This window comes from Trachemys scripta, chromosome 2, assembly GCF_013100865.1.
Source record: "Trachemys scripta elegans isolate TJP31775 chromosome 2, CAS_Tse_1.0, whole genome shotgun sequence".
NCBI lineage: Eukaryota > Metazoa > Chordata > Testudines > Emydidae > Trachemys > Trachemys scripta.
The window spans coordinates 202,225,754-202,252,049 of NC_048299.1; the positions used below are offsets into that span (position 1 = coordinate 202,225,754).

Here is a 26,296-nt window from a genome sequence, read left to right on the forward strand (position 1 = left end):
TAAAAGGCAGCTGCAGTGACAACTTTACCAATTACCTTGTCAAAAAACTGACAAGTTGCTTTGTGAGAGAACTGAGATGGAAAGGCTAAGGAAGCCATCCCCGAGTCCCCAATAGAACATATTTTCATACTGCTCCCTTCATGAATAGGTGTCCAATACTTCAGAAAATGATACAGCATTTCAGCATTTCTTTCATGTGTTATATCACTTACTAGATTTGTAGAATGTAAAATAGCTCATTGGGCAAATGGTTCTAGAATGCAACATTTACTTATATTTCTGTTACCAAGACACATGGTCACAATAGCCACTGTGGTCAGAACAGGATAATAAAGACCAAATTGATTGAACAGTTTGTGACCATCAACAAATGCCATCTAAACAAGATTGCCTCAGTAAATATCTTCTACATCCATGTTAAAAAGTTGGCACCTTCCAAATTTTCTAGAAAACACAGGTCACTTCAGATCTGAGGATGTCTGCCAAGATAAATTACAATGAATCGTTACTATCTAGTACTGTCGTCCAAAGGCACCACTTTCTGCACTGGGCCTTTTAACAATCACTGGCATTACAGGGCACGTTGTTGACTCATTTTTGTGCAGTTGCAGAAAGCACGATTTAGGGCTCCCATTGTTCCTATACTCTTTCCCCAATCCATACTGACAGCTCATTCACAGAACTTTCATTCTTCCCCTCTATCCATTTTTGTATTCTTGTCAAGAAATAAGTAGCACTCCAACAAAATAGCCAAAATCTCCCTTTTAAAATGTGGTGAGCAGCTCAGAAGAAGGCTCTGGAGATGGGCCTAAGCCACAGATTAGGGTTCTGATTCTGGATACAAACTTCCCCAAAATTCAGGGATATCCAATTCTGGGGCTTTGGCGTGGCCCTTTATAGGAAGAGGGGCCACCCAGAAATTCAGAATTGTAAATTTGCCCTCTTTTAAGCATCCGGAAAGAGTAGAAACAATGGGTGAAGCTGGCCCGTAATAACTGTCAAGTATCAGGGGGTAGCCATGTTAGTCTGTATCCACAAAAACAACAAGGAGTCCAGTGGCACCTTAAAGACTAACAGATTTATTTGGGCATAAGCTTTCGTGGGTAAAAACTTCCTGGACACTACAGTGCAAGTAAGCAATGGTCACATAAACACCGCCCTATACCGGAAACCTACTGACCGCTATACTTACCTACATGCCTCCAGCTTCCATCCAGGACACATCACACGATCCATTGTCTACAGCCAAGCCCTAAGATGCAACCGAATTTGCTCCAATCCCTCAGACAGAGACAAACACCTACAAGATCTTTATCAAGCATTCTTAAAACTACAATACCCACCTGGGGAAGTGAGGAAACAGATTGACAGAGCGAGACGGGTACCCAGAAATCACCTACTACAGGACAGGCCCAACAAGAAAAATAACAGAACACCGCTGGCCATCACGTACAGCCCCCAGCTAAAACCTCTCCAGCACATTATCAACATCTACAACCTATCCTGGAAAATGATCCCTCACTCTCACAGACTTTGGGAGGCAGGCCAGTCCTCGCTTACAGACAGCCCCCCAACCTGAAGCAAATACTCACCAGCAACTATACACCACACCACAGCAACACTAATCCACGAACTAATCCCTGTAGCAAACCTCGTTGCCTACTCTGTCCCCATATCTACTCTAGCGACACCATCAGAGGACTCAACCACATCAGCCACACCATCAAGGGCTCATTCACCTGCATGTCTACTAATGCTATATATGCCATCATGTGCCAGCAATGCCCCTCTGCCATGTACATTGGCCAAACCGGACAGTCCCTACATAAAAGAATAAATGGACACAAATCGGACATCAGGAATGGTAACATCCAAAGCCAATAGGAGAACACTTCAATCTCCCTGGACATTCTATAACAGATTTTAAAGTAGCTATACTTGAACAAAAAAATTTCAGAAACAGACTTCAGAGAGAAACAGCAGAACTGAAATTCATTTGCGAATTTAACGCCATTAATTTGGGCTTGAATAGGGACTGGGAGTGGCTAGCTCATTACAAAAGCAGCTTTGCCTCTCCTGGAATTGACACCTCCTCATCTATTATTGGGAGTGGACTACATCCACGCTGATCGAATTGGCTCTGCCAACACTGGTTCTCCGCTTGTGAAGTAACTCCCTTCTCTTCATGTGTCATTATGTAATGCCTGCATCTATAATTTTCACTCCATGCATCTGAAGAAGTGAGGTTTTTTACCTACGAAAGCCTATGCCCAAATAAACATAATAACTGTGTTACACATTACAACTTGCACATGTTCCCTGGAGAAAACAAAGCAGATAAGATTGCTCGACTCTGCAATATTAGCATGCAGAACCAGAGCTTACTCACCAAAGCTCTCACAGACCTTGGCAGTATTACAGGGTCATAGTTTCACATGGATGAACTGTTCCTAAACAATATCTCCAATTGTGCTAGACACAAACAGGCTTTTCATTCATATCCGGAGTTCATGTCTTCTGATTCATCCTATTTGTTCCTAGAACAAACATTTTTATTATGGTCTTTGTAAGTAAAATCATTCAGTGTCTCAGGGTACTGAGTACAGCTATTGATCCACACTCATCCCCTTTATTTGGAGTCCCTTTCAAATCTCTAATGGGTGGTAGTCATTATTCTTTTCCAATACTAATTATGGGCTCTATTTTATCTTTACTGGGGTGTTGTGGTGCTGAATCATACCAGCAGGAGTTCGCCAGTGTGCATGCAGAGCACATCAGGTGCTATATACTTTTAGGAGTGTAGCTAGCTCCCCTCTTGCACACCAGGCCAGTGGAGAGGAAAGCTGTGGCCTGTCCCAGTTTGCGTCTCTTGCACCGTTTGTGTCCACTGCTGAGTTGGTTGCAAGAGGGACACTTTGTGCCACTCACACCCATGGAGCTTTGGACCTTAATACAGCATTGCTCAATAAAATATAGTATTTTTAATAGTTAGGAAATTAAATGGCTATTAAAATATGACTGCTCTTCTATCTTCTAGTTTCTTTCTCCTATGCAGCAAGATTTTGCCCTAAATTTGCTACTGCATCCCTGACAAAATACTTAGGAAGACGCAGTTCTGAAAAAACACTGTTCACTTGACCAGAGATCTTGAGAAAATAGGGATGGGAAGAGAAAGGGAGCTCGTGTTTCAGACTAGACCAACCTTAGATGTTCTAAGGGAGCATGATACCTTGGCTGGCCATAGCCACATCTGATTCTATGACACAAGAGCTGCCAGAACATTTTCCAGCTGACAGATTAAAACAACTGGAGATGCTCAAGGTTAGTCTATTGGCTGCATCTATTTTAAGGTTACATCCATGTCAAAGTGACACTTTTAATTGTGTAACTCTGCATCCTAATTACTTGGTTTTATACAATTATAGCAACTACACCTTGGATCTTGTCAGTTAAAAATACTATCACAGCAGCAGTTATATGAGCTGAATCTGTCCACCTTTAAAAAGAATTTCAATATATTTTTATTAGGCGTATGCAAGACAAAAGTTATGCAAACGAGCAATGCTGTACCAATGTACAGGAAATTGTCTTTTCTTGCTCATCAAGCCATTAGTAAAGAACAAGAAAAGCATGCAAAGTAGTCAAACACAATAGTCTCTGCTGTGAAAGTGTTCTGCCTAGGTCTTCAAACATTTTCATCCTGTGCAGGCTTGAATAAGATGCTCACACATCACGGGGAGTGATTTGTGAAATATATTTAACAAAATTCATATTTTATGAAACACATGTGAACACTTCAAGATCACATTGAAAGCTGTACCGTTCATGGTGTGGCATTAGCTATAGTTAATAGTCCATCAGCATTTCCCCATCCTGCTTTTTAGGCGTGTATAGTTCAGACATGGAAAGATTCACTCTGAGCTGAAGCTTGACCTACAAGCAACCAACTAAAAATGTTTTATGTTAAATAGAACTACAAAAGAACCTCTAACCCTAGAAACAGACATTTTTAGACCATTTTTGCACTCCTAATAAACCAAAATTATTTTTCAACTGAAATTTTGCTGAGCATGAAAGCATAATGGGGACTCAGTGACTCTGAATTTTGAAGACATGAAGGCAATTTAGTTTGTTTTATAAACAGGTTGCTGTGCTTGCTTGTGTATTAATTTTTTTAAACGAAAATGTGAAGAGTGAAGACTTGATTGTGATCTCACTTGCATTCATATAAATCAGAGGTAACTGTCGGAACCATTGAGGCTATATTTGTATAAGTCAGATCAGAATTGGGATCCTGAGTTTTTTAGTGCAGTGACCTACGTTCCTGTCTGCTTTGCTCCAAGTAGTATTCACCTCCAAGTAAGCAAACATACTTTTCAGACTTACCACATGCTTTCATCCGGTCATGAGCCAAGATTTTGTGTTGTCTGTAACATTGCCTTTTTTCAAAATTTTCAGTAATGTTCTTTACTAAAGTGAAAATACAGTTTCTCCCTTCCTTGCCATTTCAGATGATAAAAGGTATTTCAAAAAGCCTACAATTAATATTTTTTCAAGCTTTCACAAACTATCAAGTAAGGGTTATATGTTCTTTTAACACACTTAACAGCCAGCACATACTATAGTAAAGTTTATTTTTATTGCGGTAACATGTTTATTGCTTAATTAGGTGGCTGTTCAATGAATTTTCCCTATGTATAAACGTGACAAATTGTTGCTGGGCAGATGTGCATACATTTAACGGGTTTTCAGATTTGTTGACTAATATATTTTACCACTTGCAGTAGGATTTTTATCTACTTAACAGACTTATTCCTTTACATACGAATTGGAAGATACTGGCATAAGGGGCATAGTAAATATATTATTTCAACAGGGTTTATGTTATTATTGATTGCTTACCTGGACTGTAAATACAAACTGCACAGAACACCATTCCGCATATCAAATGGCTTTTTTTTTCTCATTTCTAGCATGTGACAAGCAGATTTAATTCTATGATTCATAAGCTGTTTGCAAAGAAAGGTAGAATGCAGCATTTGCTTATTTCTAAAACTTAATTAAGAGGGGGGAAAAATGTATCTATTAGTCCCTGTTCTGCCAGTGTGCTGGGAGCATCATACAACATTTTATGAACTAGAGTGCCATGAAAATTACCACCCCAAAATATAAAGGAATTTAAAATAAGAAGTAAAATCACAATTGCAGATAATTTCCCAAATTTATGGAGTGCTAGTCCTAGACAGAGAGAAGTCCATTAATCAGAACTGTGGCTTCCTTGCCTTACAGAGCCCTTGTGCGTTGGCACAACTGCCTGAAACAGGCTCTGGTCTGGTGAGGGAAGCTCATGCTGAGCTTACTTTATAGCAAGGTAATTGGATCCTAAAGAAGTGTGTCTGCCAGGAAACTGAGAGAGCAAAGAAGTTAATACCCGGTCTTTTTTCAGTAGAACAATATTTAAAGCTGAGCTGAACTTCTTTCTGTTGGTGGGCATGCAGTTTATTAAGATTAGTAATGGATTTGTAGTCAATGGATTTGTAACCACTCCCATTAAGATGAATTTGATGTAATGTGTCTAGAGATCTTCCTCTTCTATTCAGTGATGAAGTGCAACCATATGCTATTAAGAGCTGGAGCATGCTGGTGACACCATGGGAAAGGCTAATCAGAAATGGTTTTGGACAATGCGCATCCACAGCCATAGCCTGATAAATAAATGATGCATAGTTGATGGAGTCCAAGTGTTTTCCATATTCATGTTCTTACATGAGGTCCTGTTATGCTCAACTTGGTCTTTTTCATGCACCTCATTATATGCACCCTCCATTAGACTTTTCATATGGAAAAAAAAGTATTTCCTACATTATGGACTTAATCGTACTTTCAATGAAGTCAATAGAAATTTTGCCATGACTTCAGTGGCAGCAGGATAAGGGCTATATATTAATTTGAAGCTGTTAACTCATGATTTACTTACTCCAATTCTGTATTGTCAGTTTTCCATTACTATATTCTAGGTGGACTATATTGTGAAGCCTATAGTTAAGGATACCCAATCATTTTCATTATTTTATTTTTTTCAACTGGAATGTGGCACATTTGTTCAGTCTGAAAATTTCAGTAAAGATGCTTCTGCAGTTTGCAAGCATGGGGAAAAAAAGACAATGCAGTTTTTCTGCTGTAAAATATTTTGGGACCTTATTTGGACAGCTGTAGCGTGGCAGTGGGAACTGATGGAAGCTTGGTGTTTGTCAGGACTATCTTCCCAAGGGCATAGATGCGTCTTACACTGGTCTGGTGAAAATTCGTTTTGGATCTTCTGAGTTGTAAGAATTTAAAAACATAGTTCATGGATGCACACTGGGTATTGTTATACAATAAAACTACAATATTCCATTAGCACTGCACATGTGCATAAATATAAATTTTACAGACATTTCTACGGAACAGTTAGTCTCCTAGTATCCTCTTTGGATTTGCACATGAATGCATAAGAAAGTTGAATGAAATTTTCATTGTAATATATGTGGCTTATGGAATATGGCCTGTGACAATGTGTGTGAAAGAAGGAGCCCTTGCCTCATTGTGTATAGATATTGAGCAAGAGAGTGTTCCTCTGTGCTTTACAAAATAGTGGCACATGCTTTCATTTTTTCAAATCTATGTTAAAAGAATGTTAAGGCTGCCAAGTAGAGCACTCAAAAAGTCTGGAAATAGTAATGCAAAGGTTGATTGAAAGGGTCCTGGGAATTTCATCTGCCCCAAGCAATGTCACTATTTCCCCAGTAAACCTCTTCTCCATGCAAATATCATTGGTGCTCAACATCATAACCAAGAACCCTTACGAGCTTCTCCCAGGACTATGATGGTACTTCTTTAACCTGGCCTGTTAAAGGGAGCTCAAGAGCAACGAAGCAAGCATTTCTTATGTCTTCTGCCTTAAAACTACCAAGATACCATTACCGAAATCACTCTCACTCCGATACCATGGTATAAAAATTTAGACTAATATAAATTAAGTCTAATACATTACACTGAAGGAAAAACAAAAGGTAAGTTAAATTAGGGAACAAAGATCAGATACATTGATTGGTCTTCAAATTATACAACATTATTTAGGAACTACGTTCCATTGGGAACATTCAAGATGAAGCTCCTTGCTTTGATTAAGAATTGAAGATCATAGAATTATACAGATTTAAGGAAAGAAAAGACATATTAGGCCATCTGGCTAAATGCCCTGCCTCTGTAGGACAGCTCCCTTCTATATATTTTCCAGTTTTTTGTTCAGTTGAGTTTTAATTTACTCAAACAATGGGGCTCCACTTCTTCTCGAAGGAGACTATTTTCAGAGTAGCAGCCGTGCACAATCCAATGAATCTTACTGTTTGGAATTTTCTTCAGTTATTCTGCCTAAATCTCCTCTGCGTGCGTGTGTGCACACATGTGGCTCAGTTTGAAAAAAATGTTTAGCTGGAATGCTACTTGGTGTTTTGGCTGTCTTGTGAGTCAGTGTACACTTCCTTAATTCATACACAATTTTAAATTCTTTTAGCAGTTCTAGTTTTTATTTCTTCTGAGTGGTTTTAATTGGATTTCCTTACTTCCAGGGCAGTGCACTCAGTGATCATCTGCTTGATTTGCATTAATTGAATGCAGTGATAGCTCACCCGCTGAAGACTATTATTTCAAAGTACCCTCATTTGCTGCTTGTTTTTGGGGATTGATCTTAGATCTGGATGCATTGTTTTAATATAACAGTTTAAAAGATCTCATGTCCCCTGAATGTTTAATAATCTTACCACATTTCTATGGCTTGACATTGTACTATAACAAATCTATGATTTTCTTCAAAATTTACCATGACAATCCTACAGCTTTCCTCATAATATTTGTGTAACATACCATTCAGACACTCAGTGGTTTGCCTGTGTTGTGGCTAGACCTTTTCTGTACCCTTTTAATTAAGGTATTGAATGTTTAATCACTGCAAGACATTGTTTGGTAATACTATATAATTAAATGGTTATGGTTGTTGAGGTGTATAATTAGGAACCTTGACAATTCATTCTGTATTCTACAATGAACAAGTACAAAGCCAAAATGCTGGCTGGGTTATATAAATAAGTGCGAGATGATGGTCAAGCTGAATCACAAGAGTTCTTCCCTCCTTTAATGAAAGGGATTGTGTATGCTGCACATAATAAAGTATTTCTGATGCTGGGAGCTTTCCAGAGAAAATAATGCCAGCCATTTGGGACCCTTTATTACGTCAGAAGGGGATAATGGATTCATGGAAAGGGACCACGACATGTGACAGAATAGATCTTGCAGTGAAGAACTTTCCCTACTTTTCGCATGTGCAGAATTTAGAGCCTGATCCAGCAAAGCACTGAGGCTGGAATTTTCAAAGGTGTCTAAGGCCTTGTTTGTCTACACTACCGCAGTAAGTTGACCTAAGTTATTCAGGTAGCTGGAGTTGACGTAGCTTAGGTTGACTTACTCTGGTGTCTAAAGCGCTGTGTCAACGGCAGACACTCTCCTGTTGATTTACCTTAATCCTCTCGTTCCGGTGGAGTACCGGAGTCGATTGGAGAGCTCTCTGCGGTTGATTTAGCGGAGACCCGCTAAATCGACCCCCACGGCATCAATCACAGCAGCATCAATCCCCATTAATTGTAGACATGGCCTATATGAGTTTGGCTCCCAGATCCTATTGGAATTCTACTTAATTCCATTGGATGTCTTTGACAGCCTTAGAGGTTCATGGGCAGTGCTAAGTGCCTTCAATTCCCATTAACCTCAATAGAAGTTGAAGTATCTCCAGTATTGCCAACCCCAAGTATTCAAAAATTAGAGTTCAGCCGCCCCAATCATAAGATTGGTTTAAAAATCATTACATTTAAAAAAATAATAAATGCTGGGTTCTTTTATTTGCCTTCTGGTTTTGAGCTTTTGTAAATCACATTATCAAGCTTTTCTCTGAAACCAGTACAGCTAGAAACTTTTTTTTTTTTTTAAAGAAACCTGAGATTCTCATGTAACTTCAGAAGTGTGATAGGCAGGGCAGGTAGTGCTGCCTATTATTAAGGTTGTCTAACACTTCCCATTATAAAACCTTAATTTCAGTTACTTATAATTTTGCCAAACTTTAACCATTTGGGCTGAAATTTTCCATGTCAGGTATCTGCTTCTGGCTGAATATATTGGAAAACTTCAGCCAAAATGGTTCAGCTATTTCTAAGAACAAGGCTAGGGGAAAATACATTGTTTTGTACGTGTTAAAAAATTCTGGTGACTTTTTCCATGCTTTGGAGCAAGAACTCAAAATTTGGCAGGAGGGTGGCCTTTGTGCCTTTTACTATCACTGTGAAAATCTGGCCATGTAATAAGAATTTGAAAAATCAGAGTTTGAACATGCTCAGTAGAGACTTCTATTTTAGCAGCTAAAATATCCAAAGATTGTCCTCACTGAGCATGCTTAAGACTTTCACAGCTCCTAGTTCTGACCAGACTGTGTATGCATCATCCTCACACAGCAACTGAGCATGCCCCAGCCCACAGCTAGAGGTGTGAAGCTGGACTTTCCCTGTAACAGCTGCTCCCAGCTATTCTGGGCTGGTGTGTGGCTGGGCACAGGAACTGAGAGCAGGGAGTCCATCTCACCTGTGCTCTCAATGACCTCCTTGCTGACACCTAGGCAGCATAGAGCAGGAATCTATCTGATTCAAATGCAGATGGAACAAAAGGCCAGACTAGCGGGGAGTGAAAGAAATAGACTGGGAGGAGGAGACTTGTGAGACCAGCATTAGAGTCAGGTGCAGGGAGAGAGACTGGCACTGGCTGGGCAAAGAGACTGGGACCAGCAGGCAAGAAGACCAGGACCAAGAGCGAGGGGTGAGAATGGAAGCTGGGATTGGTTGGGTGAGGAGGCTGGGAATGCATTGTACAGGCAACTTTAATTCTGGCATTACCTAACTTTTGAGTGTTTGACTTTGCAACCATACGTTCTTTTAAGAATAGATTTTGTGTGTTTAATATATAAACTAAGGGCCAACATGATTTTCCCAACCTTATTCTCTCTGAGCAGTACCTTACTCTCTGAGGAGCCCTATGGAATCAAAGGGAAGAATTGTGGAGTAAGGTACTACTCAGCTTGAGTAAGGGTGGCAGAATCTGGCCCTAAATTATATAGTACTTAATAACCATAGTCTAAGGGCCTGATCCTGTGATTGCTGAGCACCCTCAATGCCCACTGTAGCCTTTATGATGCAGAATCAACCTCTAAAATAACAGAGAGAGGATGTTCCTGAAAAAAATCAACAAAAATCAGCCTATGTTTGTAATTTGTAAACTTTAGAAAATCAGTGATTTAAATGTTTTACAGACTTCTTGCTTTCTAAGGTATGTTAACTATCAGAATTTATCTGAATCATCAGTTTTGCTATTTATAACCTAACTATTCACTTGGGCTTATATGGATTCATACCATGAAGCAGTAGGTTAATAACCTATAAAAACCACATGAAGGAAAAAGTTGCAAATCTCAGCTAAAACTTTGTGGTTGCCTGGATTCTACAATCTCCAAGCTTTACTGAAGGTTAACATTGGTAACCTGAGCAGAGAACATACTAATGCAATATGCCCTTTGTTCCCTTAATACTCCAGCAGATCCAAATATTAAATATTTTGAGCCCAGTTTTCATGTCTGAGCACCTAATCTTTCCCCTTCAGTGCTCAAATTGTCACTCAGGCAGTCAGATACTTATTTTAGGTGTCTGGGATGTCAATACAAACACCCAAATGCGTATCTGGATGAATAAATGTAGGACCCAAAGTCTGAAAATTGCCTCTTTATGCCCCATTGATATTAGACCGCCTTCCTCATGCTTAAAGGTATTTATCAAGATTTATCAGTCTTTAACGCTAAAGCGTCATGATTTTACTTGTCAAGTACACCAGCTAAAATTTTCAAACTTGGGTCCTTGATTTTAGTTACTTAGGATCAGATTTTCAAATGTATTTAGATGTATAAATCTGCAGATAAATGCTTTGTGGAGTTTTCAAAAGCGCTAAGGCATCTAACTCCCCTTGGCAGTAGGAAGTTAGACATTTAGGTGCTTTTGACAATCCCACTAGGTGCCTATCTGCCTCTTTTGGCAACTAAATATATTTAAAAATCTGCTTCGCCGTGTTTATTCTATGGGAATTGCTTGTACTGAGCCTCTTTAAAATTAGACTAAATATGGATTTAGGTGCATGACTCTAGTTATCCATGATTCTAGATAATGTTTTGTAAAGGTGCCTGTAAACTACACTTGAAGCCTTCCTTGCATGCTACAAGAGATGCTGTATCAATATTGAATCACACTGGAAAGGAATTTTCCTAAATAGTGCATTGACTTTGGCTTCCTGCACTACATTCTTCCAATATTTCAGTTATCTTACCAATGCTTTTTTGTCATGGTTATGTAGGGAACCTTGTGTCTTCATCACAGCTCTACATTATAGCACAGATTTTATGAGGCCACCTAAGTTCCTGAAGCAAGAGCCAAGAAGAGAGCTCAATGAAAAATATTTCAAAAGAAATATTTGGCAGGAAAATCTGTACAGTATACATGTTACACTCAAACATTTGAAATTATGGTCCTTGAAACAGAATATGTTTGAGGCATCTGGCTTTTGATAAGGTATCTGCATACTCGCAAAGGGAATATGCATTTAGCCTTCTGTAATTAAAAAAAAAACTGCCTTATCTGTAGCACAAAAGGAATCTGCAGATGGATACCCCCTGCAGGAAAACAAAGTTCCCAGTCACTAGAATGTAATGCTATAAAAACAAATACTACAAAGGCTGGTAACAGGGGGATGTCTCTCATGCATGTTTATTGTGACGATCTTGGTTCACAGAGATGGAGGTCCCCAAAACATGTGAGCCAGCAGGATCCCTTTGTACTGACTTGCTGTCTGTTTGGCCAGATGTCTTCCCAACAGAGAGATAGAAAAAACAAAGCTCGTATTAAAATAAGTCAGGAAAAAGAAAAGTGTGTCAAATGAAACAAGGCACAGCATGTCACATCTGATATTTATTAAATGTTGATAAAGTCAGCAGTGAGCAATGCTCATCATCCGGAAGTGACCCTGACTTTTTGGTATGCAAAGCTAGTGACAAATGTCTGGGAGCAGATGAGCATTAAAACCATGTGTAGAGAATGCATAGTGGAGTATGTTGTGTTGGGAACAACAAAGATCTGATTCAAGCTAAGCCCAGTTCTGTGTGATTTACATATGTTCCCTTTGTCGGAAAATGTCCTACACTGGTTCCACTGAGTTAATTTAAAGATCTCCAAATGAGATGTTACAAACCTAGCCAGATAACACTGATTCACTATAAGCTAAATCTTGTAGTCTTTATACTCAGGCTCCAAATAGCCAAAATGCCATTAACTCGAGTGGAAGTTTTGCCTGGTTAAAGATTGAATATGGATTTCAAGCCATGTCTCTGTGCTCCCATGATAAAGGTTGAGAGAAGGTACCTATTTTATGCCAAGCTGCAGTTTTTTACATATACCCTACTCTCACTCTAAATCCTTCCCCATGTTGCCTCTTATTAGTCTGACAGACTAATATGGCTGTTTCCTTTATAAAGGAAAATACCTTAACAAACCACAAGGCAACTTTAATGAGACCACATTCACAATGCATACCAAATGCCTCTTATGTACCAGATCAACCAACTTTGGATGGACCTTAAGCAAAGCAAACCTAAACTGTTCAAGCTCCACCAGAGATATTGGAAATAGTTCAAAACCTATTCTCTCATTTGAGACAGATCCAGGTTTTCATCATCTTTAGTAGTCCTCTCCATTTAATTAATTAATCAGAAGGCCAGCCACTATCAGGAACAAAATGAATATCCATGTATTCCTGACATAAGACAAATACCACAGTCCAGAAGAGTAACCCTCCCTCCAAGCTGTTAATGACAGCAAGAAGATCTGTGTTCAGTGTATTTGGGGATCTTCTTGACAAATAAGTAAACAGGCCCAAGTCCCCACCCAGAAAACTGTGTTCCTTCTCTAGGGACTGTTAACAGGCAGAACAACTCCCTCTCACAAATACTTCAAGACTGTGTAGAAGCCAGCTCTTTCTCACAAGATAAAATCCCCTTCCCCTCTCCAAGCTGCTTTGGGAGCCCACTGCCCCCCAAATCCAAGTTCATGTCTAGTTATGGTGACTCCCCAAGTGTCACTAGCAGGATTGTGGGTAGATAGCCTATGCAAATGAAGCTCTCTTTATCAGGACTTTTCTCTTTTCACCAAGAGACGGAGCAGAGAGCCCTTTCCCCCTGGAGCTTCTGGCCACATGGCTTATGCTAACAAACCTAGATTTAGAACATAAATGTATTAACTTGTTTTCCCACCATTTTTTGCGACATATATCAATTTACTGAGAAGTTTGTATCTCATCTGGAAAAGGAATTGCTCTTTCCCAATTGAGCTTGTCCTCTATGTCCTACAGTGACTTCATAATATTGAATTCCTGACATCACATCCATCCCATTGTAACAAAATGTGATGTCACAACAATAAGATTATGGTGTGACTTCACCACAACCATAATGTGTAAGAAGGAGCTGGCCTGTGAGGTGTTCATTTCAGTCTTATCCAAGCCTGATATATGAAATAACACTAGCAAAGTGGACTGAGAAAATAACTCATTAAATAAACTTATTTTATATATAAATCTCTCTTCTTGAATTTGCCGCAATATGAAAATCCCTTTTTAAAGCACTTTAGATTTAAGAAAACCACTAGAACATGTTACTCTTTGAGATAACAAGAGTTGACTTAACTTGCTATTTCTATCATCAGTCCTCAATAAACACAGCTGAAGCTGCCTGTGCATTTCCCTGAAGAATTGCACTGTACAGAAGGTCACAAGTTGGCGAAAAGTAAAATCAGCTGGTGGGTTGATCCCCACGGGAAATATAATTTTCTCATAAAAAGTTGCTGAGCAAGTTTTCATTAGCTCAGTAATTTGGTACACACAACCTACTAAAGCTCTCTCCTTGGTGACTCCATTAGTAGTCAAGGAAGTTCATTTTTAATAGATGCTGGGGGCTATATTCATCCTTGCCTAATGAGGGCTCAGTCTAGTCCATTCATTCCAACATGGTCTTCATGTTCTAATGTTTTTTATATGTCCTTGTTTCCCCTGCATTTCTTGATAATCTAATAAAAGCTTGCAATGCTTATGTATGTGCTATAACCTATGATCATTGACAGAAGAGTCCCACAACAGTCCAACATCAGTATCTTCTGTAAAAAGCCAAATACCAAAGGTTCATTTTCTTTCACAACTGGAGGTTCCTTTCCCTATTCTCTCTTTTTTAGAACTCACTTATGTGGGGAAATGTTACGAGTAGCATAATTATACTGATATAACTCCTGCTGGTGTCCACACAGGGAGATATACCAGTCTAACTACGTTGCTAAATTTCCTATGAACCTTATTTTACACAGTGCAAATAAAATGAAGTGCTAATATTTTCCTTCTAAGTCCATGTGTCAATATAAAGGTTGCCAAATAGGGCAAAAGTCTCCTTTCGGTCATTCAGAGTAGTACTTAATTTCAGTTCTACTTTTGTGTGTGTGTATATGTCGCCCACTGCTAACAGTGCAGGGAAGTTGAATGCTAAAACTGAATTATTACCATCAGGATCTAGACAGAGAATATTGCCATAATTTTTTGGCTTAATTGCAACCTAGTGTCATTATTAGACTCATGATAATAGTGGGGGTTTTTTCCAAATAAAGCTACATCTGGTTTTCCAGTTAAATTGAATCCAGTTATTACTCATCTGAAACCTAAAAAGGAACATATCACTAAAGTATGGCTATAGTGAGCCTGGAGTCCATGGAATGTTAGCCTTCACTTGCTGTGTAGACAAGTATGTGTACAATTATTATCTGTGTATGTGGTTTAGACAAAGAAACCCCAATAAAGGCTGAGATTTACTCTTTGACACGATTTTAAAGTCCCATCTTCTTTTGCAGGTATTCAGGAGGGGACTCAATGTACCAAATGTAAAAATAACTGGGCACTGAAGTTCTCCATCATATTACTATATATTTTGTGTGCCTTGCTAACAATAACAGTAGCCATTCTGGGATACAAAGGTATGTACCATATCTGTCACAGTGTTTCACTTTCAAACAGGAATCCAAGCAGGAGCTCCAAGTATTAGAAAGAGATGGAGAGGAGAATGGATTTATTTTATATTCAGTTATGAGATTATTGCAGAATTAAACTTCTGTTAACATGATTCATTGTATGTTTGGTATAGTCTACATTAGAAAAACTTTGAAGTTTCTTTTTCAAACAGCTATAAAGCTTTGACATTAGATTAGACATTTGTGGAGATTTATATATATATATATATAATTAAGTTACCAGTTTTCAGTATGGAAGCGTATTAATTTGGAGAGCCAAGGACTTCAGTAAGGCTCCACACAAGTACCAGGATCCACCCCTAGAGTTCATCTTGTGTAAAGGAGGGGCCAAGAATGGTGTCACTTAATGTATTGTTTCAGAGTAGCAGCCGTGTTAGTCTGTATCCGCAAAAAGAACAGGAGTACTTGTGGCACCTTAGAGACTAACACATTTCTTTGAGCATAGGCTTTCGTGGGCTACCGCCCACATCTTTGGATGGTTCCATTCTATGCATCCGAAGAAGTGGGCTGTAGCCCACGAAAGCTTATGCTCAAATAAATGTGTTAGTCTCTAAGGTGCCACAAGTACTCCTGTACTTAATGTATTAATACTTTTTATCTGAGGAGCTCAAAAGTATAATGAATATTGTTCTTAATGATCTGGAAGAGGGGGTAAACAGGGTGGTGCCAAAACTGATGAATTGCTTATTCATCAGTTTTTAAGACGACTCTAAAAATATTTTGAAGACTCAGGAAATTCCAAAGAATCAAACAATGATAAGCAATGTTTTGCCTGAGAAAATTATGTACGAGTACAAAGTAATGCACATTGGAAAGAACAGTTTGATCTTCTCATACATATTGCTATTCAATTCAGCTATCACCACCAAATAATATAGGCATAATTCCTGACAGATCAATGCAAACATCTGCTCACTGTGCAGTATTGGTTAGGGAAAAAAGCCAGTTAAAAGCTTGTCTGTATTAAGAAAGGGGAAAAATAATCTGAAAATATTACAATGGGACTACTGTATACACTGATGGATCCCCCTCCCTTTGATTCTGTGCTTTGTTCACATCACCTCAAAAAGGAAATAGTAGAAATAGGAAAGGGACAGAGAAAGGCAGCAAGCACAATTTAGCAGCTTGGAAGGACTTTTGTATGGGAAAAATTAAAATGATCAGGACTGGTTAGAGAGAAGATTTCATAAGAGAAGAACTATGAATATAAACAACAGTCAATTGAGTGTTCCCATTTATCCATTAGTATAATACAATAACAAGAGGGAACCTAATAAATTAAATATATTTACAACAAAACACATTTTTTGCACAACTTATAACTAACCCATGGAACTCATTGCCACAAGATATTGAAACAAAAAACTTACTAGGATTCAATGATAATTAGATACTTGTAGAGATAAGAATATCCCCAGTTACATTAGCTGGATAAAAACAGAGCTAGACCCTTAGCAGGTTAAGTTGGGATAGATCAATTTACAGCAGCTGAGAATCTGGCTCTTATATGGGATATCAGTCCTCCATATTAAGCCAGCCACTAACTGCCGGGGTTCAGAAAAAGCTTCCACATTAGGCATGGTATTGCATACCTGTCTTTTCCAGGGTCTTACATGTTCATTTGAAGAATCTGATGCTGTTTACAGTCAGAGACAGCATACCAGCTGGACCTTTAATTCATGGATTCCAAGGCCAGAAGAGACCATTGTGATCATCCAGTCTGACCTGTATAGCTCAGGCCATAGAACTCCCCCAAAATGTTTCCTTTTGAACTACAGCATCTCTTTTAAAAAACATCCAATCCACCACTTGGGAAGTTCATTGCCATCACAGTTTAATATTATATATCTTATTTCTAGCCTGAATTTGTATAGCTTCAACTTCCAGCCATCAGATCTTGTTATACCTTGTCTGCTAGACTGAAGAGCTCATTATCAAATATTTGTTTCTCACATAGGGACTTATAAACTGTGATCAAGACACCCCTTAGCCTTGTCTTTGTTAAGCTAAATAGATAGAGCTCCTTGTGTCTGTCACTATAAGGCATATGAACTGACCTGCTATGGCAATTTCTTTGTTCCTTCATGAAACCTCTGAATGGGAATAAGCAAACAAGGAGACCCTTACCTAAATGTCTCTCACTCTTCCTAACCCTACACTTTCACTTTCTCTCTCCACATGCCTTCAGTTCTGGCTTTCTTACTCTGCTCAAGGCCTTCCTCTCTCTTTCTACTTCCTCACTAAATTCCATTATGCACTTCCATGTATGACTACAACCATTTTGTCTTCTTTCCATCTCAGTAATACTCACTGGGATTTTTTCATTGGCATCACTGAGAGGAATTCCTTAGCCCATTACCGCAAGGAAAAAAACTGGAGGTTGTGTGAAGATACACATCTCATTCAGTCATCATACCTGGGGGCCCACCAAACCCAATTTCGGGGTGGGAAGCATGGCATTGGCTCAGAATCCATTTTCAGCCCAGCACTCTCCTCAACTTCCTGTTTCTCTACTCTCCACATCCCTCCTGTCACCCATATTTATTTTTGTTGTGAAGGTTGAACATCAGGGCATGTTTCTTACAGTTCTGTCTGTTCCACTACATTTCAAAAGACACTGACTTCTTGAGTCAAATTTACCTCTTGAGTAATTCCACTGAAGTGAATGGACTTACATTGGGGATGAATTTGTCCTTTTGTCCTCACACTTGCATCCTGTGCACTGGTCAGCTGGCTTTTTACGTAGACCTTTCTGATCACCGTGAATCAGAAGACATACCAGTTTATGAGAAAAAAATATGATTTTTGATCCCCAAATGAACTGTTATGATACTTTTGTTTGTTTCTAAGGAGTTAGGCCTTAAATCTTGGACACAAAAGAAAAGTGAAATACATTTTTACAACAGTCTCCTCTACCTCAGAGTTCAGCTTCTTCTTTGTATGGTAATGTTACAATGAAAGATAGAATTTTGCTAGCATCAGGAATTCTTCCAATCTGTTAGCTACGTTCCATTAAAATTGTTTTCAATACACTGATGATTTATATTTATAATGCCCAAAGCTGCTTTTAAAACTTTTAGTTTTCTACATGGTACTTAGCTATCCTATGTTATTAAAAAAAAAAAGACAAGAACTACTAATTAATGGATTAAATTTGGTTGGCAAGAAAAATAACTCTATGGGATACAAAATAAACAGAATAAATCTCCAAATTAGTTGTAAAATCTCTGTAACAAACCATAGAAAGCTGAAACCAAAACATGAATTAAATATCAAGGTCTGAAAGGGATTGCAAGATGAGTTTACTATTCCTTTCCCTTCAGAATTAAACTTACATTCTTTCTGTTGTTAAAAACATTAATAAAATAGTGTTCTTGGTTTTCCAGATGTTTTCTTAAGGAAATTAAATGCAAAAGTATGTAGTTAAGATTCCTCTGGCACCAGTCAATGTAAAACTAATCTATTTAAAGTTAATGATTATACTCTTGCTCACTCCATGGCAAAGAGAGGAGGGGGAGGAAGTAAACATTCTTTGAATATCAGACTGAAATTTGAATTTCTGGTTATTTTCAGTTTGTAGTAGACCTTTATATTGCAGCTTGTATCTTTAGGTTTGTGACTAATACACACAACAACTCTCATCTATTGCTTAGTTCTTCTGTAACCCAACTCACTGGGATGGGACACTTGTCCATGCTTCTTGTCTGAGACTGAGAGCAGGGACTAGGATCCAGACGCTCTCTACCCTTCAGCAATTGGTTGCAAGGTTTGCATCTCTTAAGGGATGTCTGTGCAAAATTGCCCATACAGCAGTGATCTTAACAAAAACAAAGTTTATTAAAGACAGAGAAAATGGAATTAAAACAAAAGAAGTGGTTTGTATAACATAGCTGGGTTTGCACTTTTCATCAGCTAAACTAGATGAAGTAGTCTCAGTTAATGAAGTAAATAGCTAACCGCTTAGTGCCCTCTTTGGTGGTCCTCTGAGCATCATGCTGCAGTGTACAGCACAATTTCTCTCCTTGTCCAGAGCTCTCTCTGATCTAGCCCATCTGATCCAGGGCTACTACTTAAAACTTATTTCCAGTTACACACACACACAGGCTTTAGACTCATGCATTTTTTAGGAACTGGACCACTGAGGATACAAAGATCCTTTAATGATGATGAACATCTTTCAAAGGCTTAAGGACCTAGCTCAGACACTGCCATCTTGGCTGGTTGTATCTAGTTTTGATAAGGCCTCTTGTTATACTCCTTCAGGAAATTATTTATTTTGGCAAAAAATATATAAATTATGGGCAGGGCTCCAGTTTGTTCGTCATGAGGTTATTAGAATCATTTTTTAAATTTACACCTAATGTGCTAGCCAGTCAAATTTCTCAAAGGTTGATAACTGTTTTCTGATGAAAATTACAAATCCAAAAAACTTTAGCTTCTCCAAAACTAGCTGATTTTCCTGCTATGCTCTGGCCCCATTATGCTGCCCAAGTGGCATGAGTGGGCCAAAAAGCAACATGTTCCTGGCAAGTATATAACCAGCATGATTTAGCTCATGTCATACCCTACTGCCACCAGTGTAAGGATCATATCAGGGTAAGGAAGGGGCATGGCTGGAGCATTCTGCACTTGGCCATTCCCTGGTTGGCCGATAGCACCTCAAGGGGCCAGTCAGTCTGCAAAGATTAAAGCAGATTCCAAGTCTCTCTATTGTACTCCAGGCGGGCGTAAAAACCAGACCTAGAATCTGCCTGCTGGAGCTGTAACCAGCTGCCCTGCAGCCTCCCCACTCTGCTGCACCTAGGCTAGTTTTAAAGGTCTCTGCAGATTTGACTTCCACCAATTCCTTGAGGCCACAGTGGATTATAACACGTACCAAAGTTTGAACCTAAACTACTTCAACATCCCAAATATGCTTCAGTATTTTTCAGCAACAATATTAAATATACCCTGGGTGAAATTCTGTGCCTGTGCCTCTAAGAAGGGGCAGGGGGCTATGGTGGCGGTCATGAATGTGGTTGCCAGCCTCAGAGCAGACTGTTACAAACCAGGGCACAAACCCTGGATTGGCAGTGTCCTACAATTAGATTTCACCAACCAAGTATCAAGTGTGAACTCCTCAAGCACTATAACAGCCTTGACATGGAGGCACATATAGTCCCTTTGGGAACTCAGGTCTATCTTGCAACTCAGGCAAGCCTGCCTTTGTGATAGATGGCCCGTTTCACCAAAAATCATCGTAATATTCAGGTTACTTCCAGTCCCAAGGGACCAGTCACTTACCCCAACTCAATCATATCTTAGATCTGTCAAAGGCAGTGCTTGTAGCCAATCCTGTGATTACTAACTAAAGATTTATTAACTAGGAAAAAGAAATCGGTTATTTACAAAGTTAAAGCAGGTAAACATATAAACAAATGAGTTACAGTCCTGGGTTTCAAAAAGGAAAAGAAGCTGCTGTAATGTGCAAGCTCTGTGTGTCCTTTAGGGCTAAACCTAGCTAAGCAGCTTGGGGATCCCTTGCTTACACTTGGAAATATTGCCTCTCCAAATTCCAGGCAGCGTAGTGATATAGTCCCTTCTGGTCAAGGATTTTTATTCCCTTCCCCAGAGTTCAAACTGTGATGGGACAGTGTTTGTGCCTGTCCCCTCTTCATGCGTGTGAGGGGAGCAATCAACAAAGTCTTTTGTCCACTGATGTTCCAAATGGTTCATCTGATGTCTATGGATCTTCTATTGTTGGGCAGGAGATGACACCTCTTGTGGTAAACTAGTATTTCACACTTGTTCATGCTTCTCTCCTGACTGTGGGAGCTTCCAGTTTCATAGCAAACACTTAAATATTACCTTATAACATGGGATATAGACATTATAAGTGAGATTAATGCATGCAGCAACTCATAAGCATTTCATAAAATCCAAACACTAAAACATATTCTTATAAACATAAGATCTATTTTAACAATGCTAACACAGGTGAGCCAGCCTGGTTTCCAGCTATGCACTTGTCAGTGTTCGGTGTGGCCTAGGGGGACTTAGCATGAGCTATCACCTGGTCTGTTAGCATCAGTGGCTTTAAACTACCTCTTCATCCTGCTCCTGGGTAATTTAGATAGCCCTGAGGGTTGGCCTCCAGGCCTCAATGCTGGCCAATGTCTCCACAGCACTACATGTCCTTCCTGCACCCTGTCTAGGTACTGGTATGCCTTGGATGGCAGGGCTTACAAGGGGGGCTTAGAAAGACAGCCTTGCAGCTGTCTTCCCCACAGTGTTTGCACCAGGGGAATTCTTCTCCAGCCAGAATGGAGACTCTTAGAGCTCTTTTACACTGCTTCTACCATTTTACCTGGTGCAAACAGGCTAGAGAGAAGGTAAGAATTTCACCCACTGTCTTTACATATCAAGGGCCTAATTCACTACTGCATTACATCTGTTTTACATCTGTTTAACTCAATTGAAATCCCTCACCCGGGGTTATTAATAACAATATATATTATTGTAGCTGAAAGAATGTTAAAAATCATTTATTTTTCACCATTTATGCTCTTGGGGCCTAAACCTGTAAATGTTCCAGACATAGATCTTCCACAGATTTTAGTGGGAGTTCCACATATAGAACACTTATTAAAAACAGTGCTTTTTCTTTCTGTGTTTTATTGAGTTTAGATAATGAAAATAGAGTTGACAGTTCTTTCTTGCTAGTGTCACTTCCCAGCTCATATGTACACCAATGTGGTAGCCTTTCTATTAAAACACTTCAGGAGAATGCAATAATCCACATAAATAACGTTTAGAATTTTTTTTTAAGAATCATGGAAACATTTTTATTGTTTTTTTGAAGTCTACATTGACTTGATGGGATCCCTAAAAATAAAATAAAGTACTTACATTAACACTAATATATGTTCATTCCCCAAATACATCGGTATTGTATAACACAGCGTTTCTCAAACTGGGGTCTGTGGACCCCTGGGGGGCTGCGAGGGTACTCCAGGGGGTCTGCGGGCTCCGCTGATCAACTCGTCCCTCTCCCTCAACTCCTCTCCCTCCCTCCCAGTGCCTCCTGCACGCTGGGAATAGCTGTTTCCTGGAGTGCAGGAGGCGCTGGGAGGAAGGAGTAGGAGTGGGAACGTGCTCACTTGCAGGAGGGGGCGGAAAGAGTTGGGGAAGAAGAGGGGCGTGGTGGAGCAGAAGCAGGAAGAGGTGGGGTGGCAGTGGGACCTTGGAGGAAGGGGTTGAGTTGGGGCGGTGCCTGGGGTTGAGCAGGGGACTTAGGAGTCCGTGGCAAAATTTTAACTCAAAATGGGGGTTCTTGGGTTACTAAAGTTTGAGAACCACTGGCATATAGAAAAAATAAGTTATTGCTTTCATCAGGGATTAACAAGAACCGTAACTGATGTGATAATGCCCATTAAGGCCTTGATTCAGCAAAGCATTTAAGCACATCTTAAGTTCCATTGAAATCAGTAGACTTATGAACCTGCTTGAAGGCTTTGGTGTATTGAGGCTACAATCGTGAAGGGGACTAGGAGATCCTAGCATTCTAGGCCAGGAAACATGCAGTGAAATAGCTGATTTCTCTTCTGGGTTCCTGAGAAATTCTGAGTGACATAAATTAGGAATAAGGACAGAAAAAACAGCTGTCTTCTGTTACAGTGAGTGTTAGTTCTGGATCCCTGTCAGCCTGGATCTTGTATTCAGAAGGCCAGCTACTATCATCTCAGTCCTGAAATGCAGAACTCTGCACTCTGGCTCGTTTTTTTGTTGGGTTTGTTTTTTATATGCGCGCACACACACACACACACACACACACTTGAGTGTGTATACCTGGCTCATTAGCATTATGGAAAGGAGAAACAAGGCAGCTTTCCACCCAAGAACGTTCAAGTTCCTCATAAAACCTTGGGGCCTGTGATGGGGCAGTGATGGGTAGAAGTTGTCCCCCCATAATTCCACTTTAGCCCACAGGTCCTCACATGAGGGGTCACTCTCCTTGTTCTCACCCTTTGTTTTGTGGAGGGGTCTACTGGTGTGTCCCCCTTCCTCCTCTTCCCAGGGTTGCTTGGAACTGCTCAACCCTTGGAACTGCTCTGTTCCAATAACCACTTGACCGTTGTTAATGAGCTCAGGTTATCTTTGTCTCCTGAGACTATTTCCTTATTTTTTTCCCTCCCACTTCATCTCACTGGGTATTCTCCTTTCTTTACTTTCTCTCTGGCTTGTGTTCTCCTGTCTAGTATTTTCCAACCCTTCAACGTTTAATGGCTCTTTTCCCTTCCCCATGGGTTAAATTCCATCCCTCTGGGGTTTCCAAATACCCCTCTGCTTTTCTAATGGGAAGGGGTTCCAGTCCGTGCCTAACATGAAGGGGTGTGGCAACCAATCCACTGCCCCAGCCCGCTTCCATTTAAACTTCACCTGAACTTCCAGAGGCCCTTGTGCCATAGGGCAGAATTTCTTATCCCCATGTATACATTCAAGCCTCACTCTTGCTCTAGGAAGTATCTGGTGGGGTTTCACCAACTTATGTCTGATTAGCAAACAGGCTGAGGCAGTGTCTACCACACCCCTCATTACAGAAGTGGTCATTAACTTCCTTTTTAATCCCTCCCTGAGAGGCCCAGTCCAAACACAGAATTCTGTAAACCTACAATCCATATATGGGCAGTCTCTTTTCATATGTCCGTTCCACCCACACAATTGCTCGAGACCCTGTCTATGTTTTCTTGGGCTCTTTCATCTCCTTTTTGGTGCCCTCTCTGGATGTAGATTCTCTGGCCTTCCTCCCCTGTATTCAGACCCTTAAACTGCCAACCCCCTAAGGGAATGTCCTCCTCTACAAGTTTAACTGCTGCATCTTGGGTGACAAGTTGATGCTGCCTGATCCATCTCTGGGTATTCTCCAGGAGACTCAAGAACGACAGCATCCGTAATATCTGTCACATTTTGGATGTCCAGCCTCTGCTAATGAGTGGCCCACTGTCAGTTTGTGGGCAAATGCCTGGGTCTGTAATCCCCCAGTCCATCTTGCAACTTGAAATTTTTGCCGGTACCTTTCAGTCTAAACGCCACCCAGTCCAGGCTAGTCGCTTTTACCAGTTTGTAGTTCCTTGTCTGCTCATCACAAAAGCTATGTAGGTTGCCTGACCCCGTTAAATAGGGGGCTGGCCGTAGGGCCCAGATTTTCTTATCCCATCCTGCCCCCATAGTCGCTCTCTCAGACATAACCAAAACCAAGTCAGGGTCATCTGTAGGGCCCATCTTGCAGAGGCCTACTCCCTGCACCTGACTGCCAGTCCCCACCGCAGGACTCACCACACTTTGTAGTAGTTGTTCCTGCACCTGGGCTTGCTCTCCTATAAATTCCAGAAAACTCCCTTTTGTCGGGCTCTACTAGTCTCCCTCTCTTCTACTTCTCCTCCCCATTCATTTCCTGTGCTCTTTTATCCTGGTTCCTTGTAAATTAGCTACCCAGCCCCAACCCGATCTGGTAATCAGGAATTCCTCTCTGTAATGAGGCCCTCCCCCGGACCCTAACTGGTTAAATAGTGATCAGAGTGCTGGTTCAGGCGCTGATTGCTATCACTCTGTGACAGGGCCAAAGTAATCCCTGACTTCAGTGTAGTTAGCCCAGGGATGAATGTAGCCCTAGCTGTCTGTTCGGTTTATGTTTTTGAAGCAGCATGGACCCATGAAAATCCTGCTATATATATGTATGTATCTTCAAAAAACTAAGATGGAAGATTAATAAAGGGACAAGGACCCCTTGGCTGCCACAAATTAAAGTGCCAGGTTGTGTATGACCTTTGCATGAGTGCAAAGAGTAGGAGGAGGGCTCATGAAGTTACACTCCCAGTACAAGGGTCCCCCCCACTTGTGCTTGGGGGAACACGGACTGCTCTTCTGTAGTTCCTGCCAGGCTACAAATCACCCCAAAGAGAGTGGGAAGGCATAGGGAGGAAGCAGGGGTATGGCTTTGTCCTCTACCTCCACACTGGCTCATCCAAAGGCGTGGTGCAGCACTCTTCTTCTGCATGCGAAGGGGCTGGAGGAGTGACACAATGCAGCACAATGTCTTCTGGAACCCCTCGTGGAGTGGTGCAGATCCTCTCTGCCCAGAGGCTAAATAATCTGGGTATAGGACAGAACCTTCTGGTCTTAGCTGTGATTTGAAGACACAGACACCAAACTGAAAATGGACATGGACTTGAAGGTCAAGCCATAGGGTTGCCAGGCATCCGGTTTTCAACTGGAATGCCCGGTTGAAAAGGACCCTGGCAGCTCCGGTCAGCACCGCTGACTGAGCCGCCTAAAGTCCGGTCAGCGGCGCAGTAGAGCTAAGTCAGTCTCCCTGCCTGTCCTGGCTCTGCGCAGCTCCTGGAAGTGGCCAGCATGTCCGGATCCTAGGCACAGGAGTAGCAACAGGGGGCTCCATGCAGTGCCCCCGCTCTGAGCGCCAGGTCCGCAGCTCCCATTGGCCAGGAACTGTGGCCAATGGGAGCTGCAGGGATGGTGTCTGTGGACATAGGCAGTGTGCAGAGCCCCCTGACCTCTCTGCATAGGAGCCGGACATGCCGTCCGCTTCCAGGAGCCCCCTGAGGTAAGCGCTGCCCAGCCAGAGCCAAACCCCAAATCCCCCTCCCACACCCCAACCTACTGCCCTAGGTGAGAACCCCCTCCTGCATCCTAACTCCCTCCCAGAGCCCATCCCTCCACAGCCCAACCCCCCTACCCCAGCCCTGAGCCCCCTCTTGCACACAAAAGCCCTCCTGGACCCTGCACCCCACACTCCCTCCTGAACCCCAACTCCTGCCCAAGCCCATAGCTCCCTCCTGCACCCTAAACCCCTCATCCCTGGCCCCACCCCGGAGCCCGCATTCTCAGCCTGAGCCCTCACACCCTCCCACACCCTAACCCCCTGCCCCAGCCCAGAGCCGCCTCCCACACCCTGAACCCCTCATTTCTGGCCCCACCCTGGAGCCAGCACCCCTATCCAGAGCCCTCACCCCCTCCTGCACCCCAATCCCCTGCCCCAGCCCAGTGAAAGTGAGTGAGAGTGG

At 41.1% G+C, this 26,296-nt stretch overlaps 1 protein-coding gene across 1 annotated transcript in view; it reads left to right on the forward strand.

Annotated features, from left to right (window-relative positions):
• The window catches only part of COLEC12 (collectin subfamily member 12), a 140,919-nt gene that overhangs the window by 95,955 nt on the left and 18,668 nt on the right, over window positions 1-26,296 (forward strand). The window contains exon 3 of the mRNA XM_034762735.1: window positions 15,060-15,182. Within this exon, the coding sequence (XP_034618626.1) occupies window positions 15,060-15,182 (123 nt within the window). The remainder of the gene's footprint in view (window positions 1-15,059; window positions 15,183-26,296) is intronic.